This window comes from Thermobia domestica, chromosome 17, assembly GCF_964235325.1.
Source record: "Thermobia domestica chromosome 17, izTheDome1.hap1.1, whole genome shotgun sequence".
Taxonomy (NCBI): domain Eukaryota; kingdom Metazoa; phylum Arthropoda; class Insecta; order Zygentoma; family Lepismatidae; genus Thermobia; species Thermobia domestica.
This window is the reverse complement of record NC_137470.1, coordinates 165,324,889-165,344,784: the sequence shown is the minus strand read 5'-3', so window position 1 is coordinate 165,344,784 and position 19,896 is coordinate 165,324,889. Positions and strand designations below refer to the sequence as shown.

The following is a 19,896-nucleotide window of genomic DNA, read 5'->3' as shown; positions in this document are numbered from 1 at the left end:
TATTTATTTATTTATTTATTTATTTATTTATTGTTTGGGGTTTTACCTCTCTTTTGAACATTAAAGAGCTAGTTTGATCTGGGGCTTGAAACACATAGGCTTTCATTACGAATCGAACCCTTGTCTTCCTTTAAAAAAAAAAAAAATCTATATGTACAGGATGATTAAAAAAATGGGAAATTTTGAAAATTAAATAATTTCATGAAAGCAAATTTTTAAATTTTTCAATCTCATTTAATAGTAAAAATAATGCCATTTTAGAATATTCAAAAAGAAATCACAACAACCGCACAAATCAGAGGATCTGGCCGGCCGTTGAATGTCACCATGTTTTGAAATTACACGTTTTCCAAACAATTGGCGTACAGCAGCCATTGATATTCGTGCTGTGTGGGACGTTGATCCATCTTGTTGAAACCAGGTTGTATCAATAATGTGTGAAAATCTCTGTAGTAGTTGCACAGCAAAGGTTTCAAGTATGGCGACGTAACGATTCGATGTGACTGTTATTGCATGGCCATTCTCGTCTTCAAACACTTAGGGCTTATCACACCGTATGATGATATAGCACACCACACAGTAACTTTGTTGCTGTACAATGGAAGCTAGTGTAGCCTCATAGGATTGTCTTGTGCCCGCGGGGTCCTAAATTAAAATGACGGTGGAATTCTCTACGTGCACCCTCCACACTGTCATTTTTCTTGTAAAACGCTTTGATCGCGAAAGGACGTTGTGCACTACTCCAAGCATTCATGATAACTAAATTTCAGTGTCGTTGACAGGCTGGCGTACGTCTCACTGTGCCAACACAACTTTCAAAATTTCCCGTTTCTTTGAATCATCCTGGTAAGAAGAAGAAAATCATAGTACACGAAAAATACAGTAAAACCTATTAACTTGGCTACCTCTCAATGTTTGCCACCCACCTAACTCAGCTTGTCTCAACCTCTTTCTAGCGTTTTTGATCAGTCTTAACTAAATTTAGCAATGAGTTACGGGCTACCGATTACAAGGTTCTTGATTTTTTTTCTTCATTAAACGTGTCGTTGAGAAATTGTGGACGGAAAACTGCCACGTTTATTTAATCTTGGAATATGTGTACACTGTCGTCGCAGTGATCAGTTAATTCTACATTTCGTTACAATAGATTATAAGTTGCGGCAGTCTCTTTTTACTGTCATGAGACAGTTATGATCTGTGTAAGTCATAAATTTGTATTTTGTCAGTTTTCATAAGTAAACTTAATAATTCCAATATTATTCACTATTATTATCATTTTTCAAATATTGTGCACTATTATTTATTCACTAATCTTTTGATTACGGATAAAGTGTATAATCGGTGTTCAATTCAGAATTTGAAAATACAGTGAAACCTGTCTATTTTGGCCACTATCGATTCCATTGAAAAGTGGCCAACTTACAGAAAATAAGTGTGATTGGTGTACTTTTTAGAATAGGGTTTCTAGTATTACTTGATTGTATAATTTTAATAATCAGTGACACAACGGACACTTTTAAATAAGTTATATAGAGTATTCATGACAATACCAATACGAGAAAATTACTACAGTATATTTAATATATGTACCTTCCTCTTCCTGAAAACTAGTCTGGTACATTGAATTATTCGGATTGAAAACACAATAACATAGACAATCATAAAATCGAAACATATGTACGCAGTTTATTGAAATTGATATTGTAACACACTGAGTTATTCAGATTGAGAACAAGAAAAGCAAAATTATAAATTGAACCATTTATGTGATTTTTTTTCGGCAGTGACAAATATTTTCTGTAGATACTTTTCGAAAAGTAGCAAATCAGTTATTAATAACAAATTTATTCATGGTTGTTCATTCTAGACGTATGTCTTTTGTTCTTTTTGGCACATATGCACATTCTAATTTCATAGTTAACTACCTTTTGTTAATGAGCTACAAGTGTTTACCTTGGAGCGAAAGATGTTTTGAGAAAATCTTAAGGGAATTCATATCTCAAAACCTCCTCTACCTCACTAGTCAACGTTATTGTGACAATGTACTCCTTCGCCAAGTGCGTCTTTTCAGTAGTGCAATCAGCCCCGACTTCATCTTTATGGATGATAATGCACGACCAGATCGACAGAGCATGTGGCGGAACTCGTGGAACCAGAGGATAATTGGCGAATGAACTGGTGTACCTGTTTCCTTGAGTTGGATTCCATCTAGCACGTGTTGAATGCTATAGGGAGACGTCTTGCAAGCACGTCGAGCTGACCAAGAACCAGTCATCAGTTGTCTCAAGCGCTGATGGAGGAATGGAACTCCATACCACAATAACTCATTAAGCACCTTGTGGACAGCATCGAAACACGTTGCAGAGCGTGCATTACTGTCCGTGTTTATCATGCACCCTTTTAAGAATCATTTCACTCCTGTAATGTCAGATGGGCCATGATAAGTCGCAGTATCTTCAATGTAAGTTATCACTTCTGTATAATAGTGCCATTTTGTTCTTCTAATGGGAGAGCACGGTGGCTTAGTATTAGAGCGTTTACCTTCGGTGTGTGGGGTTCCTTTGATCCCCAGCCAAATAACTTTGAGGTAGACAACATCGTGTCCTTGGGTTTTCTTGGGGTAGTCTCGTTTCCTCTCACACTCTTATACCATCATTGTTCCATTATCATTCACTTGTGTTAATCATCCTAACAAGCAAAATCATGAAACGTTAAAATGAAAGATTTGATTTTTATTTCACTTCATTTCTGTTCAAATCACTTGTTTCTTGTAATCACACCAAGTTTCACCGACATACGCCACTTAGAAGTGACATAGCATTCGAAATTTATTTTCGTCGTTAAATTTGGACGCTAGTGTATTTTCAACGAACTTAAAAAGTTCGTTACTGGATTTCCTATGTCTGTGTGTCTGTCTGTTATTTGAGTTTTTTTTTTTTTTTTTTTTTTCAATTTTGAGCACTCCCTTCGATAGAGCATCAAAAACTATCTGAGAAAGTCATGGAATTTTTCGATCCCGATATATTGGCCAAAAAATGGCCGATTTCCGGAGATTTAAGGAGCCATATCGAATTGAATTAAATAGATTTTGAGTTTAACGTTCCGTTCAGCAGCCAGGCTATATGAGACGTGGACCTATTGATTAACGTGGAATCCGAACCACGTGAGCTCCGACCGGGAATCGAACCCGGGTCTCCCACGCCAAAGGCGCGTACGCTAACCGCTTAAGCCACGAAGGAGCTCTAAGGAGCCATATCGAAGGAACCATAAGTTATAGAGAGATGATATTGGTGTTGATCAATACCTAAGAGGATAATGAACATTTTGGTTTTAAGTAGTAACCGGTAGCCACTGTTCAACTGGCCACTGGTTTGGCCAGTAGCCACCAGTTAATATCGGTGCCAAATGTTTACCACCCTCTTAGGTATTGATCAACACCAATATCATCTCTCTATGACTTACCGTTCCCGAGATATTGGCCCAAGAGTAGTTCCGATTTCGGGAGATTCAAGTAGCCATATCTTGGGAACCGTAAGTCACAGAAAGACGAGATTTTGTGAACTTTTGCGAGAAACGGAACAAGATGTGGGTAAAAAAGATTTACTTTTACATCTAGGGACAATGACAGTTATCTTTCCCGCTCCATCTTTCCGTTCTTTTTAAGTTCGTTCTGGCAATGGTCTTGGAGCATTCTCAATTGGTTTCCTTTGTAATCTTTTTTTAATTTTGAATAAGAAGCTATTTTTTTATGAAATATCTGTTTTAAATCATATCTAATTGAAAGAATTAGTAATTTTTTAATTGTACAGCAATATGTTCAACGTGATTGCTGTATTAGCTTTATATAAAATTTTAATTAAGTTATTGTTTTCTGCAGGAAAAGAAAGAAATGGAATATACTGAAGATCAAATTGAAAGAGCATTCGCATTGTTCGTAGCTCCACTAGTCGATAAAACATCTAATTTAAATGAAAGTAAGGACACAGTTTCTTCTCCTCAGGTAAGCAAGATTAATTTCGGTAGACTTAAGATCGAAGATAGGCTTCCTGGTTAGTCACCTGAAACTACCATGATAATTTTCTTAAGCAAGTAATATTCTTTGGAAAATTCATACTTTTCGAAAGTGGTATACAAGTGCGTATGTCATATATAACATTATGTTCACTATCAAGTGCTGATGACACACTACTTACTCAACAGTTCTAAATATTAGAGCTGTACGCAAAAGCCATGCAATTTTATGTACGGATTTTTATTTCTCAGAGCACATTTTTGTTTTTGTTTTATGCGGCTATTGAGCGAGGGATGTTTTATAATATAAATTATTATGTTTTGCAAAACTTCTCTACATACACACACTATACATGTACACTCATGTCCAAAATGATTGTCGCATATCTATAACTGACTTCTTGTAAGAATATAATTTGATAATGATTTTGTAGGGTACATTTAATACTGTTACTATGTGTGTAATCGGGAAATGTATATTTGTGGTAAATTTCATAGGAAAATAATTATAAATACGAAAATCAGAATGAGTAAAACAAAATGTTGCTAAATGGACAAGAAAGTTTTACTTTCGTTTTATTGTTCTTATTTACTGTTCTTTTGACGTGAAATTGGCCACATACATGTCTTTGCTGATTATACACATACTAACGTTATAAGAAATATCGGACGAATTCGTACTAAGTTATATTCCTGGAACAACACATTTATAGACATGCGTCAATAATTTTGGGCATGAGTGTACATACATAGTAAATGAGGACACCCTGGTCGGAAAATTATATTTACATCTTAACATAAACCTGGATATTTTTGAGTCGTGACCTGGAAAACCTATAAAAGTCAGGGAATTCATGCTCTCCAAATAAGTGGGAAGCCTGGTAAGGTATTTTCATTATATTGATAGTTGTCACCGCACTACGAGATGTGATCAAAAATACGGTGAATAATGTTATTAGAAACAAAGTAATAAGATTACATGGAATATGATTTTATCTCCTTCAAAGTACTGCCCTTGTCTAGTAATGCAATTATCCCAACGTTCAATCCATGACTGGAAGCATTTTAGGAAGACTACTTTTTGAAGGGCGTTCAGCTGTTCTGTCGTGGCCGTCTCAATGCCTTGAATGGTAACAAAACGTTTTCCTTTCAGCACGGTTTTAATTTTGGGGAGAGCCAGAAGTGCTTCATGTTATATCTGGAGAGTACGGTCGATGTGGACAGACAGGAATATTTTTCGACTAAAGCCCCTGTTCGTCGGTCTAAAGCTGCGGAACAAATTTCTCACTCACTCTTCTTATTTTCAAATCGGTTATTAAAATGCTTTGTACGGACCCGTACGAGATCTGTCGGGCGGTACAAGAGATTAAGACTCACAAACATAGTCACTTTCAATTTTATAATATAGATTAAAACAGTGGACTGCTGAGCGTGAGATTTAAGTTTCTAATTTTAAGAATGTCATTTTGTATAGTTACTTAAAATTTTCCTGAAATAGTATATATATATATTGTCTTGTCTTCATTATACGTGACATAAATAGGTAGCCAAAGATGGAGCAGATCTGTCAGTGGAATCTGACACCAGCACTCTTGTTAATTGTTGTTTACTATTAATGGAAAACATGGATTTTAGGAATTCTTCCTTTGTCTTTTTGTTTGTAATTTTTGTAAAGCAAGCAAGCAGGCTGCTCATTGATATAGAGAACTGTCGTAATCTGTTACATAAATGTGTTATTATAAAATTTATTGACTAAAACAAAATAGCAACATTTTTGACAATTATCATTAAATGATGATGTTGAATTTATTGATGTATCAAAATTTTCTCAATAAGGACTTAATTTTTCAACGTAGTTTTTGTTTTTTTTTTTTTTTTTTTTTTTTTTCATTTACTGTAATTTCCAAGTCATTTGCCTCGAAATTTAAGAACACCCTCCTTAATAGCATTTTAGACTTTTAATAGCCTTACTAAAGCTTTCAAGACCAAGTCTATAAGCTTGTACAAGTTTGCATTTACATGGCTGCAGACTTACCTAAGGCTATAGCAAACTTGCTAGTTCCTCGATTGCAAGCTTGTTTCAGACTTGATAATAATACATAATGTAAGGCTAGTCTTAAAATTCCTTTAAATTGACACAGCTGTCAAGCATGACTTAAAATTTACACGTGGCAAGGCCATACATAGAGAGAACCTCTAAGGCTAAGTCTAACACGCAAGCATTCTTGTGGAGCCTTCATTCGTACATCTGGTTTAAGTTTACATAAGTTTATACATCAAAGCTATCTGGACTCCAAGCATGACTTGGAATTTACGCTTGGGAAAGGCATACACACAGAGGATTTCTAAAGTTAAGTGTATCTAGGGAAATTAATGGCAAACTTAGACGTACTGTAGACGTACTTGCTTACTGGGCTGTGTATCAATGAGACTAGTGCTACGTTTACTGTGAATATTTAACAAACGAAAATCTGATTTCTTTCTGATGCGATATCTGTTTATAACCGTAAAAATCATAAGTTTTATGTAAATATAAGTTGTTAAGCGTCAAGTTTTATGGTACACCCAAAAATATTGCTATAAAGTGAAATATATGAGTAAAGGTAAATAATTGCACTATTTTAATTATTCTTGACAGATGAAAATGAAGAAGCCAGAGATAAGGAAATGTAGGGTACGTGTAAAGCAGAATCCAAAACTGCCTCTTGTAAAAAAACAGTTAGTCAAACTTCAGCAGCAGCTTAGGGCTTACGAGGTAAGAAAGATTAATAATAATAATAATAATATAAAAAAAACAGAGCATGTACAATGTATTTGTAACTTATAGGAGTAGTTCCCAAGCAGTATGTCGCGCAATTACATACGTTGTGTCGCGAATTTTTACAATTTATAAATCATGAAATATTTAATAATTAGTTAAAATAAATTTTGAGACACAGTGTACCAATCAACGCGTTCAGCGCCAACAACAATCCCCAGTATTACATAAAATCAGCAAAAATGCTCACTTCCTTAGAAACTCGTAGTCTGACAATATTATCACCGTGTTTCAAAAAGCATGATCTGATTTTGGACGGTAATAATTACGGAACATTGGACGTGCCAGCAAGGAAATCAGTGTTGTTTGAATGGGCGTGGCCTAGAGTTTCAGAAAATCGCTGTTAGATGTCAGTCAATGCGTCTTGTCAGTTTCCAGTGAGTCAGAAGTAATATGGCGTCCGCTCAACAGAAGGCGTTTTGTGTGCTGCAGTTTGCAAAGACTGAGTCAGTAATTTCGGTCCAGCGTGCTTTTCGTCGGCGTTTTTCCATTGATCCGCCTGCACCTCATCCCCTTTTTGTTTCGTGACATAGAAGAAGTGAAGAACAGAATAACAGCCGCCATAACTGCTGTAAACGCAGATACATTGTGCAAAGTTTATGACGAATTTAGCTAACATCTAGATGTTATTCGTGCTGCTTCTGATGGACACATAGAGCATTTGTAACAGCATAGCTAAAACTTGAAGATTTTGTGAGTATTTTGCAATTTATCCCATTTTTGTAGTGTGTTTTGATCAATACGTGTGGACTTTTAAACGCAGGTCATTCGTTTTGAAATACACTGTATTATGAATAATAATAATAATAATAATAATAATAATAATAATAATAATAATAATAATAATAATAATAATAAATCAAACAAGTGTATCGCAATCTCATGGGAGTTCAATAAAGTTTGTCCTTAGTCAAAAAGCTTGGTGAACCACTGACTTGTATAATAAGCTGTGGTACACGTGGAAAGCTGCATCTAACTAATCGAAAGATTGCTTACCTGAGAGGAGGAATAGGGTAAGTGAACCCAACTAAACTTTCCCTAATTGCTCTTTAATTCCAAACACACTATGGGGGCCGCGGTGGCTCAGTGGTAGAGCGTTCACCTCTGGTGCTTGGAGTCCCGGGTTCGATCCCAGGCCCCGCCAAGTGAACTTTGTGGTGGACAAACACCGTATGCGTGGGTTTCCTCGGGGTTCTCCCGTTTCCTCCCACTTTCTTCATGCCACCAGTTCACTCATCTCTCATCATCACCGTCTCCTTTAGCCTCACCGGCATAACCCTGGGACGTAAAACTTATAGATTTTTTTTATTTTTCCAAACACACTATATGTCCCGGTGGGGGTACTCGGTTGAAAAAGTGTAAAAGCTTTTCAGGCCAGATATCCTTAGCGAGGTTTTCCTGCGTTTTACTCATTCACACCAAGCAAATCCTAAGATGGTACCTAACATACAGGTCCCAGACTGTTTCCTTCCTTCCCCAATCTTTTCTCCCTTCCCTTTTCTTGGATAGTGTGATCGCCGAGGGACGTCATCCCTCAAACGTGACGGGCCATAGGTGCCGACAGCTTAGAAATGTAAATCCTAATCCTACTCCAAATACACTATTTTTAGTAGTAACAGTTGCTAAGACAAATATATGGTTGCATAAGCGTTACCATTGGTTGCAATAATGCACTGCTAAATTTTTTGATAGTTTTCAATAATTTACCCACTGAAAACAAAAAAAAACGAACTACTAGAGCACATTCTTTGTGCTAATTTCTCCTCCCTTATTCATTATCAGTCCTTCGTATTTTTATGAATGTGTGCAATGTTTGTAAGAGTTAAGTTTTATGACGAAAACATCACACCTTATAGATTGCTTATACGTTATAATTCCTTAACAATACGAGGTGTGTTCAAAAAATATCGAACCTTTGGTTGGCAAAAATACATTTATTGATTTGGAAATCCGAAACACTAATCCCGTTCAAAGTAATCTCCTTGGTAATGCACACACTTTCCACAGCGCTCCCGCCATTGTTAGAAACACTTCTGGAACGCAGTTTTTGGAATGGTGAGCAACCGTTTAGTCACATTCTGCATGATGTCTTCTCTTGACTCGAATCAGGTCCTTTTTAGTGGCATTTTCAGCTTGGGAAATAACCTAAAGTCACACGGAGCCATGTCGGGTGAGTAGGGAGCATGACAACATACAGGAATGTTGTGTTTGGCGATGAAAACCTGAATCAAATTTCGCGGACACTCTCCTTATGCCCAAATTCTCGTTCAAAATTGAATGGTTTCCGCTTGGGTATCGCCAAGCTCTTGGTAAAATTTGATGCAATATCGCTGCTGAAGTTTTTCTAAAATTAAAAAAAAAAAAAAAAAAAAAAAAAAGAAAGAAAAAGAAATCCGACGACAGCTCACTACACGTCTTCATTCGTTGGCCGACTGCCAGCGACTGACACTTTCCACGGGCGGGAAAAAATTCACGACTGCGCATGAGTGTTTCCTCTGTATATACACTGAAGAAAGTCTCTCGCGCTTCATTGATTTACGCGGGAAAAAATAAAGTTCGATATTTTTTGAACACACCTCGTATAAGCTTTTACCAATCTAGTGGTTCTGGGGTAATATAAATATCCCACAAACGAAACTGACGTTATCAATGAGAAATGTAGTTATTACAGTAGATTTCTGTCATTCAAGTGAAGTAAAATACCCAAGGTTTATAGACGAAAACGACTGTGAGTTAGTCGAGATATTACTAGAAACTATAATTTCTCTATATCAAGTTTTGAGATATCAATATCCCATATACAGGGTGTTTCAAAACAACACCGACAACGTTTGGAAGATGATTCCTGACATCAAGATAAGACGAAAAATATAGACCAACCTGGGTGCACAAATGCTTCCTTTCGGAGTTACAGTCGGCCGAAAAGATGAAAAATTGAACTTTAAAGGTCCTAGCTCCAATACTATGGAACCTACCGCAGTCGGGTCAAGACTTCACTTAGGAACTAATATGTACCCTGTCCAAAAATCCATGTTTCAGAATCCTAAGGTACTCACGAAACAATTTTTATACAGGGAGTTTGGCTACTTGCATATAATTTGAAGTACTCTCCAACTAGCTCTATAAAAATTATTGTGGAAGTACCGCAGCATTCTGAAACCTGGATATTTGGATAGAACACGTACTAGTTCCTAAGTGAAGTCTTGACCCGATTACGGTAGGTCCCATATTTTTGGAGCTATGGACCTTCAGAGTCCAATTTCTCATGTTTCCGGCAACCTATAACTCCGAAATTAAGCATTTGTGCACCCAGGTTGGTCTATACTTTTCGTCTTATCTTGGTGTCAGGAATCACCTCCCAAACATTGTCGGTGTTGTGTTGAAACACCCTGTGGAATTTTTACATTTTAGTCTCTTCTTTGATGAACACTTATTTTCAATCAGTGGCGTAGCTAAGGATTTAGCTGTAATGACTAAATTGGCTATAGCAAATTAGTTCAAGCTTATATCTGTGTACTTCGTAAGTTTAAAGTGATTATGCCATACCATATTAGGCGGGTATACGTCGGTTCCATATAACATCAATTGCATTACTGAGTGGAAGTACGTGAGGTAACAATAGCAATCTAACCACAGAGTAACATGCAGAGGTCCCTAATTGCATTTGAATATTTATACAGAGTGTCACATAAATGTGTCACAATATTTTGAGAACAGTTTCCTCACATCAAAATAAGAAAGTTCGTTTGGACCTGTGCTAAAAACTGGATAGTTTCGGAGCTATAAGGTTCCGAAAACGTGAAAATATGAACTTCAAAGGTCCATAGTTCCACTACAATAGGGACGATCGTAGTCGGGTCAAGACATCACTGAGGAACTAGTATGTGAACTATCCAAATATTCATCTTTCAGAACCTCCGGTACTTCCACAATTATTTTTAGAGAGGCTGTTTGGGAGTACTTGATCACTCTCCACCTACCTCTCTAAAAATTGGTGTCCAAGTGCTGGAGCATTCTCAAACATGGAGGATAAACCATGAAATTCGATCCATTCAGAGAGAGAGATGGCAACTTTCGCAACTTATAACACAACAAAAACTTACTTTATAAGTGAGGTACAGATATTAATTTATTTATTAGTTAAAATTGAGCAACCATTTACTATATGTGTACGTATAATTTATTAAATGATAGATCCAATTTATTAACTATTCTATTCACCATAATATATGTATACTTACAAGAAATGGAATAGAAATCTTCAATGCATATTTTAAAAGTTGTAATATTTGTGTTTGAAGGAGTTGTTAGCTATGTCAGAGTAATTTTAGTAAATTACAATGATCCATTTATGAAGAAAATTATAGCATTATACGAGGAGCAGTCTAAAAGTTCCCGGAATTTCATTGTAGCTCTTTATTACTACAATATAAGTACGTCAACATTTACTTAATCGTATTTAAAGTAGGCACCTTCGAAAAACACACACGTGCTCAACTGTTTGTGCCGTTGCTGGAAACATAGACGGAAGGTCTCTTTTGGTATTTTCCGAAATTCAACCGTCGCGTTGGTTTTGATGTCTTCTACGGTGACGAAACGGGTACTGTTGTTGTTTTCCTTAAAGCATTGTCTCCGCAAACTGACTTCAAGGCTATTAAAGTAGGTATCTGCCAATTTGTATAAAAACTAGATGTTGGGGCGTTGCTCGAACTGCGACAATGCCCAACTGGTCACCGCATACTCCTCCATCTGGCTAAACTACTCGTAAACTGACTGTTATGACCTGTTCACACTTTCATATTCATAATTAGGCATTCTAACGACTGTACTCTACAAGATTCATTGTAATTGCATCACAAATATAAAAATTACATCATTCCTGGAATTTTCTGACTGCTCGTATTTTAGAGAGAGTAAAACAATTCAACGTGAACTTCTTATGTGATCTGCTGATTTCGAGGGAGTTCACATCAAGGGAATATCGTATTTGCTCGAGTATAAGCCGCACGCAAATATAGGCCGCACCTAAACTTTTGACACAAGATTATAGCAAGTGCATCATTTCAGACTTCGTTTGAGGGGGCAGCGAAAGCACCACCGACATAAGACTTCCACGTTTTGTAGTAGTATATTAGCAGACAGTCTATTAAAGTATATGTATTAATATTCCTCAAAAATCTTAGGGGGGGGGCAATTGCCCCCTCCTGCCTCCAATGACGCCCCTGGATTATAGAGAAAAGTACATCTCGAATATAGGCCGCAGTACTAAATTTACGAGAAAGTTCAATTAGACAGTACTTTGATTACTCTTCTTTCCCTTCTTTAAATCCTGCATAACTAAGGGTGGCTCATGAAGATCACCTTCTTTGTGATAGTGACTCTGAGCAGCATTCTGGATCATCTAGCGACGGTGAAGAATTAGACGCTGGTGATACTGAGATAGTGAGAAGTGATTATGCTTGATTTGGGTGGGTGCAAACAACATGACACAGTTTTGCGAAACCAAGTTGCTTTTCTTGTTTCCAGAACAGTCATTGTATATAAATATTTCGTATATATTATAATACTGTATAACAAAGATACGTATTCCTGTTAATAAAAGTATTAAGAGTACAAATGTTTTTTATGCCAGTGTTGCCGGTACTCAGTGGGGGTGGCAATTTTTGCGAACAAGATATGTTTTTCTGCTATCTTCTTAAGTCTTTGATGGTTTACAGAAGTAACTGCAGTAGCTTGTAATGGTATTCATTTCAATCCACAAGATACGTCTACATGTCATTTTTAAATTAATGATTTATGATCTGAGGAGGAAAATCTTTATTATAGGCCGCACCATGATTTTTCAAGCCAAAATTTTGAAAAAAAAAAAAAAGTGCGGCCTATATTCACGCAAATACGGTATTAATAAGTCTATCCAGAACTTGAAATCAAAGGATAGCTTCATTTCGTATTTACTTTCCCTTTTTTTTTTTTTTTTTTTTTTTTTTTTTTTTTTTTTTTTTTTTTTTTTTTTTTTACAAAAATGCAGTAATCAGTCCAATTAAGTGTGTTTCTGTTCATCACAAGCATGAAAGAAACCAATATGTTCCTTACGCATATTTTGATTGTGAAAAAAAAAAAAATTGGTAATTACTTACTTTGAAACCGTATCTGATTGGGCTTTTTACTTGTAACTATTATTTCAAATTCATTTTCTGTTTAGATTTTTTTCTTTTTCTTTTCTTTTTTTTTTCAATAAAAATTTTGTTTTGGACACTTGTACTGTGCTCATCAGTCGAAAGATCATTATATAAGATGCTTTGGTTTGAGTTCTGCCACACATTTCATGTAAACTGTAGTATGCTATTTAAAATGATTATTTGATTATTACAGTATTTTGTATATTTTTCATCTTCTAAGGAAACGTTTGAAAAGCAAATGGGCATGCAACATAATATATCCACTCCAGGAAATATCCAAGATAGCTTCAGGTGCCAATATCAAGAGCCGTGTTGCTCGAAGAAGCTTCCAGAATTTACACAGAAATCTCATAGCGCAATACACGAACCTGTGAAAGTTACATCATCTGAAAAGTTCTCAAACACACCTCGGAATGCTTCTGAAATACCTGCTAATTTCTTGAAACTGTCACAAACTTCTTCACGCAGGAGCTGTGATAGTGAAACATCACGTTATCAAAGGGTAAGAAAACTTTGTTCTTAATATAAATAGAGAAAGAAGATGTTTATTAAACATGTAAAACATAAATAGTAAGGATCTCTATATTAAAATACTATGTTTATATGTTTGTCTCCAAGAGAAGTTTATATGTTTGTCTCCAATCCTTTCGACAATGAGATCTCGAAAACTACAAGTGCTAGAAACGTGCCGATTTCACTAGTAGATTATAAATTTTATGTAGAGGGTCCAGTTCTAGTTGAATATTAAAAAAAAAACAAAAAAAAAACCGTTATTTCTTTATTACATTTCTAAGGGGTACACTGGAAGTGTTAAATTTTTTTTAAGTGAAGCATCATATCCTACGAGTTATATATTCCAACACCATATATTTGTATACAAGAGTTGTATATCTCTCCGGCGTTTGTTTCATGGCCAAATGATAATGAAAAACGAACGATAACCATTTCTCCAGGCTAAGATGAATCTTTATTTTTTGGAGTGTTTTGTCCAATGAACATCGTATATCACTGACATTATAATTAATAGTATATGTAATGTATTTGCTTATTACATTTTAGATACAAGAAAAAAGAAAACACAGACAATACATGAATTAGAAACTTCAACCGGAAGTAGGCTCAATTCTTGCAAACGGTGTGAGATATTGAAGAAATAATCGAAAAAAAATCTTCCCTTTATGGTACCCCTTGCCGATTTGTATCAAAACGTCTTTCACTTGGGGGGCGCGGTGGCTCAGTGGTAGAGTGTTCACCTCTGGTGCTTAGGGTCCCGGGTTCGATCCCAGCCCCCGCCAAGTGAACTTTGTGGTGGACAAACACCGTGCTCGTTGGTTTTCTCGGGGTTCTCCCGTTTCTTCCCACTTTCTTCATTCCACCATTTCACTCATCTCTCATCATCACCGTCTCCTTTAGCCTAACCGGCATAACCGTGGGACGTAAAACTCAAAGATTTCATTTCATTTTTTTTTTTTTTTTTTTTCGTCTTTCACTTGTCTCTGTAAAGGGACATGTACAGATGTTGTGAGCAATCACAAGGAGATTCATGCTCATATGTGAATGATGTGCTGTATAGAGAGTGCAGGCTCAGCTAGTGTCAAATAAAAATCTGAAACTTTACTATTTCTTCTATCTCTACGAGTGCTTCATGCATACCAAAAATGAAAGAAATCAAAGATAGTCAGGTTTTTTCGGTGGTTCACTTGACGTGGAAATACCCGAAACTATTACTGTTCTCATCAATCAGTGGAAAGATCATAATCAGAAATATATATATAAGATGCTAGATGCTTTAATTTTTATTCTGCCGCACATTTCATGTAAAATGTAGTGTGCTATTTATTATAGTATTTTGTATATTTTTCATCTTTTAAGGAAATATTTCAAAACGGAACGGTCATCCAACATGACAATGTATCTACTCCTGGAAACACGCAAGATAGTTTCAGGTGCCAATATCAAGAGCCATATTGCTCGAAGAACCTTCCAGAATTTACACAGAATTTCCATAGATCACTGCACGAGCCTGGGAAAGTTACATCATCACCTAAACATTTTTCAAATACATCTCAGAATGCTGCTGAAATGCCAGCTAATTTCTTGAAAATGTCAGAAAAATCTTCTTCACCCAGGAGCTGTGATTGTGAGACATCGCCTTGTCATAGGGTAAGAAAACTTTGTTCTCAATATAAATAGATAAAGAAAATGTTTATTAAACATGTAAAATAGAAATGGTAGGGATTGTAATTAAAATAATTCACAGGTTTGAAGAAACGATTTGAGAGCATTTGAATGTGCCAGCTTTTTGTTTGATTTGTATCTAAATAAATATATACTTGTATTTAATTAAATCGTTTTGATTCGAATTTGATTTGATATATGTACGAACATCATCTTCGGCGGCCTCTATAAATTCTCAGTCTAGCTGACATGTCCGTCTTTGCCTAAACTTGGGGTTAAATGTCATCGAGATTGGCAGCTAACAGCTTAGCGACCCCAAAAACTATGGGTTCGACAGTTATCTTGGTCATCCTTAACATTTTATTTTTCACCCCTTCTCTTCTTTCATGTCGATTGTGGCACAATTTGGGCTTTAACGATATCTGTAGGGTCACTGTTCATCTCAGCGACACGGAAAAGAATGGACTCAACACTAATATCGGTGGTTTTCGATTATTTGTACAGTCCGCAGCAAAAAACCTGCAACATGAGCATGTAAGTTTATTGTGAAACGATGAAGTCTTTTGTTCCAAAATAAGTGTGCAGGAGAGGACGCTGATTCGTGCCACTTAGACTTCGATTCCCTGCGCTGTTAGGCGTAGTTTCGCAATAAACTTACACACTCATGTTGTAGGTTTTTTGCAGCGGACTGTACATGTCACCTCTTTTTTCACCTCTGTAAAGATGAGTGGTAGCTGAACATGGACTAAGCGGCACCAGAAGTGCCACTATTCATCTCAACGACCCCGAAAACTGTGGATTCAACAGTAATATTGGAATTTTTAAAATTATTTTTACACATTCCTTCTTTCTCACACATCCTTAGGGGCACTAGGAGTTCTTATCTCCACTGAAGGTTGAACCAGGAGTTAAATGGGATCGGGTTTGTCATTAATTAACTTAACAATCTCAAAAACTATTGTTGTGACACTAATATCAGTCATTTTCGATCATTTTACATGACACCTTCCCTCCAGGCGTGCTTATAGGGATTGAACTTAAACGGAATCGGAAGTATCACTGTTCATCTCAGCGACCTCAAATATTATAGATTCGACACTAATGTCCGTTGTTTTCGATCATTTGTATGTCACTGCCTCCCACTCATGTTCATGCGCTAGAGCGTCTTATTTTCACAGTTCTTTTTCAAATTGTAAATAGTATCAAGTTTGGTTGAAATTACTGCAGATGTTTCAGAGTTATGCTGGAACATACATGCATACCACATACCTAGGTATATATGTATGGCACCCACGGACTAAAGAACACTATTTTACAAGTCAAAATAAGGCCAAAAATATATATCATTGTATACCTTTCGGGTCCTCGTCTAATGGTTTGAGGTTTCTGAATGCATTAATTGAAACACATACAGATTGTTATCAAAATGCAGGGTTATTATAAATGATTGGAGCGATTTCACAACTCTATAATGTGTTTTTTTTTTTTTTTTTTTTTACTGTATATATTGCGATAATTTTTTTTCACACACAGAAAAACTCAAAAAGTTTTTGTTAACAATTATAAATGTTCGATATGTGACCCTTACTAATTCGATAGACATCAAGTCGAAAATCAAGTTCTTCCCACACTCGGTGCAGTATTTCCCTATCAATTAGTTCAAAAGCATTGTTGATGCGGACTCGCAGTTCTGGCAGTTTGCTGGTAGAGGAAACGTGAACACTGAATCTTTCACATAAAGTCCCCCCCCCCCCTTCTCTCACACATACACACAAAACAAAGTTGTACGCATAGGGTTAGGTCAGGAGAGTGTGGAGGCCATGACATGAGATGCTTTCTCAGCACCTGTCGCCATTTTACCTCGCTGCTCACTGCTGTTCTCTCGTGGAAGAAATCTGAAGTACACCTGCAACAAACAAAACTTTGAAGTTTTTCTACTTTACTGTTGATTTTTGTTATAATATCACAATTACTAGAGCTACAGTGAATATATGAAATCGCGTCAATCATTTATAATAACCCTGTATGAAAACAGCTGAACAAAGCGTGATTTGCCAGATTAATATGAAGTTGAACCACGTTTGGTCCTCAAAACATTTCCGACGTGACGTGGAATACGTCAGAGAGATCGTGATTACGGCAAGTGGAATATTACACCATTCAGCGTGAAGTGCATCACTCAGTTCCGTGACAGAAGATGGAGGTCGAAATCTGCGCCAGATTCATGTCTCCGAAACGGATTGCGGATGTTCACTTAAGCTCAGATCCGGGACTTGGGTGAGCCAGGGAAAGCGTTCAATTTCATCTTTATGTTCCTCAAACCACGCCACAACAGCTTCAGCTGTGCGAATGGACTCTTTATCGTGCTGAAATATGACACCTAGTCAGGAAACGTCTGTACCATAGGATATTATATATGATCCCTTAAAAAGGAAACAAAATCACGGGTAGGGACGCGACTGTTAAGCGTCAGCGTAGGAAAACCAGAATATTGCGGTCCACAGCATCACAGAGCAGCCGTGCCTCTTGGTTGGACGGAGACACTACAGAACATAACTTCCTCGGTCGTCCACCACACATAAACACGAGCCGTGGTTTTACATAAGGTAAACTATAACTCATCCGACATATCGTACGTTACTAGTCACCAGCGGTCTATTATGCATGATAAATGATCAGCGGTCATTGGCATCTTGCTGTAGTGTTATGGTCCCTTATTAGCGATTTCAACTATGCAACCCGACCCCATATCTCCATATCATATAAGTCGTGGCGGACTGATTGCCGAGAGTTCTTCACTTGCACTGTAGTCGCACGACGGTTCTGTTTGACAATCTGCTTGAATGTTCGGCAGTTCCCTTCCGACCACTGTTCCTCTTCGCTGATGTGGTTTTGCCCTGAGTTTTATAGATCTTCGTCACCTTGGATACTGTTCTTCGCAACACACCCAACACACTTGCTACTTTTCTCCTGTTCGCACCACATAACTGACTGCCAACAATTTACCGTCTTTCAAAATCATAGAGATCGCCCATTTTAGACTACCACTATCTGCTGTGTTCACTGCACACTACCGTTCTACCGCTCCTCAAGTGGTACGGAATTTATCTAATACATAACCTGTAACAGCTTATTGCTGTGGTCTCCCCCTGATCGTTGCCATACATCTGACATGTTTCCATTATTCTCATAGCTATCTGCGTAAACATGATTACTCTTGTGATTCCAATTAAGTCATTACACTACGTCGTCTTTACAGAAATTCACATCTCATCGTTATTTATAATACTTCAATAGTATCTACAGGTGGTTTTCTTACGTGAAATGAAATGAATGCCTCTAGTCATGCGGTGTGTTGTGAAGGAAGCAGATACGAATGAAAGTTTATGAAAAGATTTTGCGGAATGTGGATAGAGGAGAGAAATAATATAGTCAAAAAAAGAGAAAAAGAAAAGAAAAGAAAGTAAGAAAAAGAAAATCCACACATATAATTATGTCCATTACAAGTTCACAGGGGATAGTAATGAGCATGTGATTCTTCGTGTACTAGATAACGGTCTACTATTGAGCAATAGTGCCTTTTAAAAATTAATTTGATGTGTACTTAATGTACCGGTATTCATTTCTTACACTAATGGTTAATTGAGATTCTGAATTGAAATCAAATTTCTATTTTGACGTCCAACGGATATGCTCTATATGCTAAAATTGACAAATGATTGTGAAATAATCACTGGAATGAGAATTTGGGGGGTACGAAAGAACCCCGAGAAAACCCACAGACATGATCACAAAATCTTTCTGTCTGGGATCGGATCGGGGACCCTTCGCACAGTTCTACTACTGAGCCACCGTGTCTCGAATTGTATTTCTGTGTGTGTAAGATAATATATATTGTTTTTTGTTCTAAGTAATTCCAGCAATTAATTTAATTTGCTTTCTTTCCAGAGTAAAGTTTTACCTGACCCTTTCTTTTGTGTGAGAGATACTGAGCTATGGTGTTTCAATCCCGATTACTGGAATAAGAAAATTCATGATCTGTGTTCAAATGTAAGTTGTTTATTTGAATATATAAATCGTTAATTATCCCGGTTGTTCTGTATATTTCCGAAACATGGTAGCTTACTTTGTGGGAAGAATGCAGACTGAAAGTATTTGAAATGAAATGAAATGAAATCTTCGAGTTTTATTTCCCACGGTATTGCCGGCTAGGCTAAAGGAGACGGTGATGAGAAATGGAATGGTGAATGAAATGGTAGAATGGAGAAAGGGGAGGAAATGGGAAAACCCGAGAAAACCCACGCACACGGTGTTTGTCCACAACAAAGCTCACTTGGCGCGAGCTAGGGAGCTAGGATCGAACCAAGGACCGCGTGCACCAGAAGTAAACGCTCTACTACTGAGCCACCGTTCCCAGAAAGTATTTGAAAATAAAATCATAAGGCAAGTATTCCAACCCAGGAGGAACGGAAATGGGTAATGGCGGAACTTCATAACGAGAAACAGCTTAATTTATACCGTTTACCTAATAGTTTTAGGGTTATTAAATTTGGAAAGTTCAGGTGGGCAGATCATGTAGCCACCATAGAAGAAAGTAGGAACGCTTTCAAACTCTTAACTGGAAGACCAATTAGAAAAATGGCCATTAGGATGACCTAGGTGCAGATGGGAGGACAATATTAAGATGGATCTTGCAGAAATAGGAATACA

The 19,896-nt window shown here is 36.8% G+C and overlaps 1 protein-coding gene across 11 annotated transcripts in view; it reads left to right on the top strand.

Moving 5' to 3' along the window:
• The window catches only part of LOC145674468 (uncharacterized), a 139,893-nt gene that overhangs the window by 87,611 nt on the left and 32,386 nt on the right, over positions 1-19,896 (top strand). For 9 of the 11 annotated variants that reach the window (XM_081744574.1, XM_081744576.1, XM_081744572.1 and 6 more), the window contains 5 exons: positions 3,878-4,000; positions 6,650-6,766; positions 13,229-13,510; positions 14,881-15,171; positions 19,135-19,236. In XM_081744574.1, coding sequence (XP_081600700.1) covers positions 3,878-4,000; positions 6,650-6,766; positions 13,229-13,510; positions 14,881-15,171; positions 19,135-19,236 — 915 coding nt within the window. The remainder of the gene's footprint in view (positions 1-3,877; positions 4,001-6,649; positions 6,767-13,228; positions 13,511-14,880; positions 15,172-19,134; positions 19,237-19,896) is intronic. The other 2 variants (XM_081744577.1, XM_081744578.1) reach the window with 2 other exon arrangements.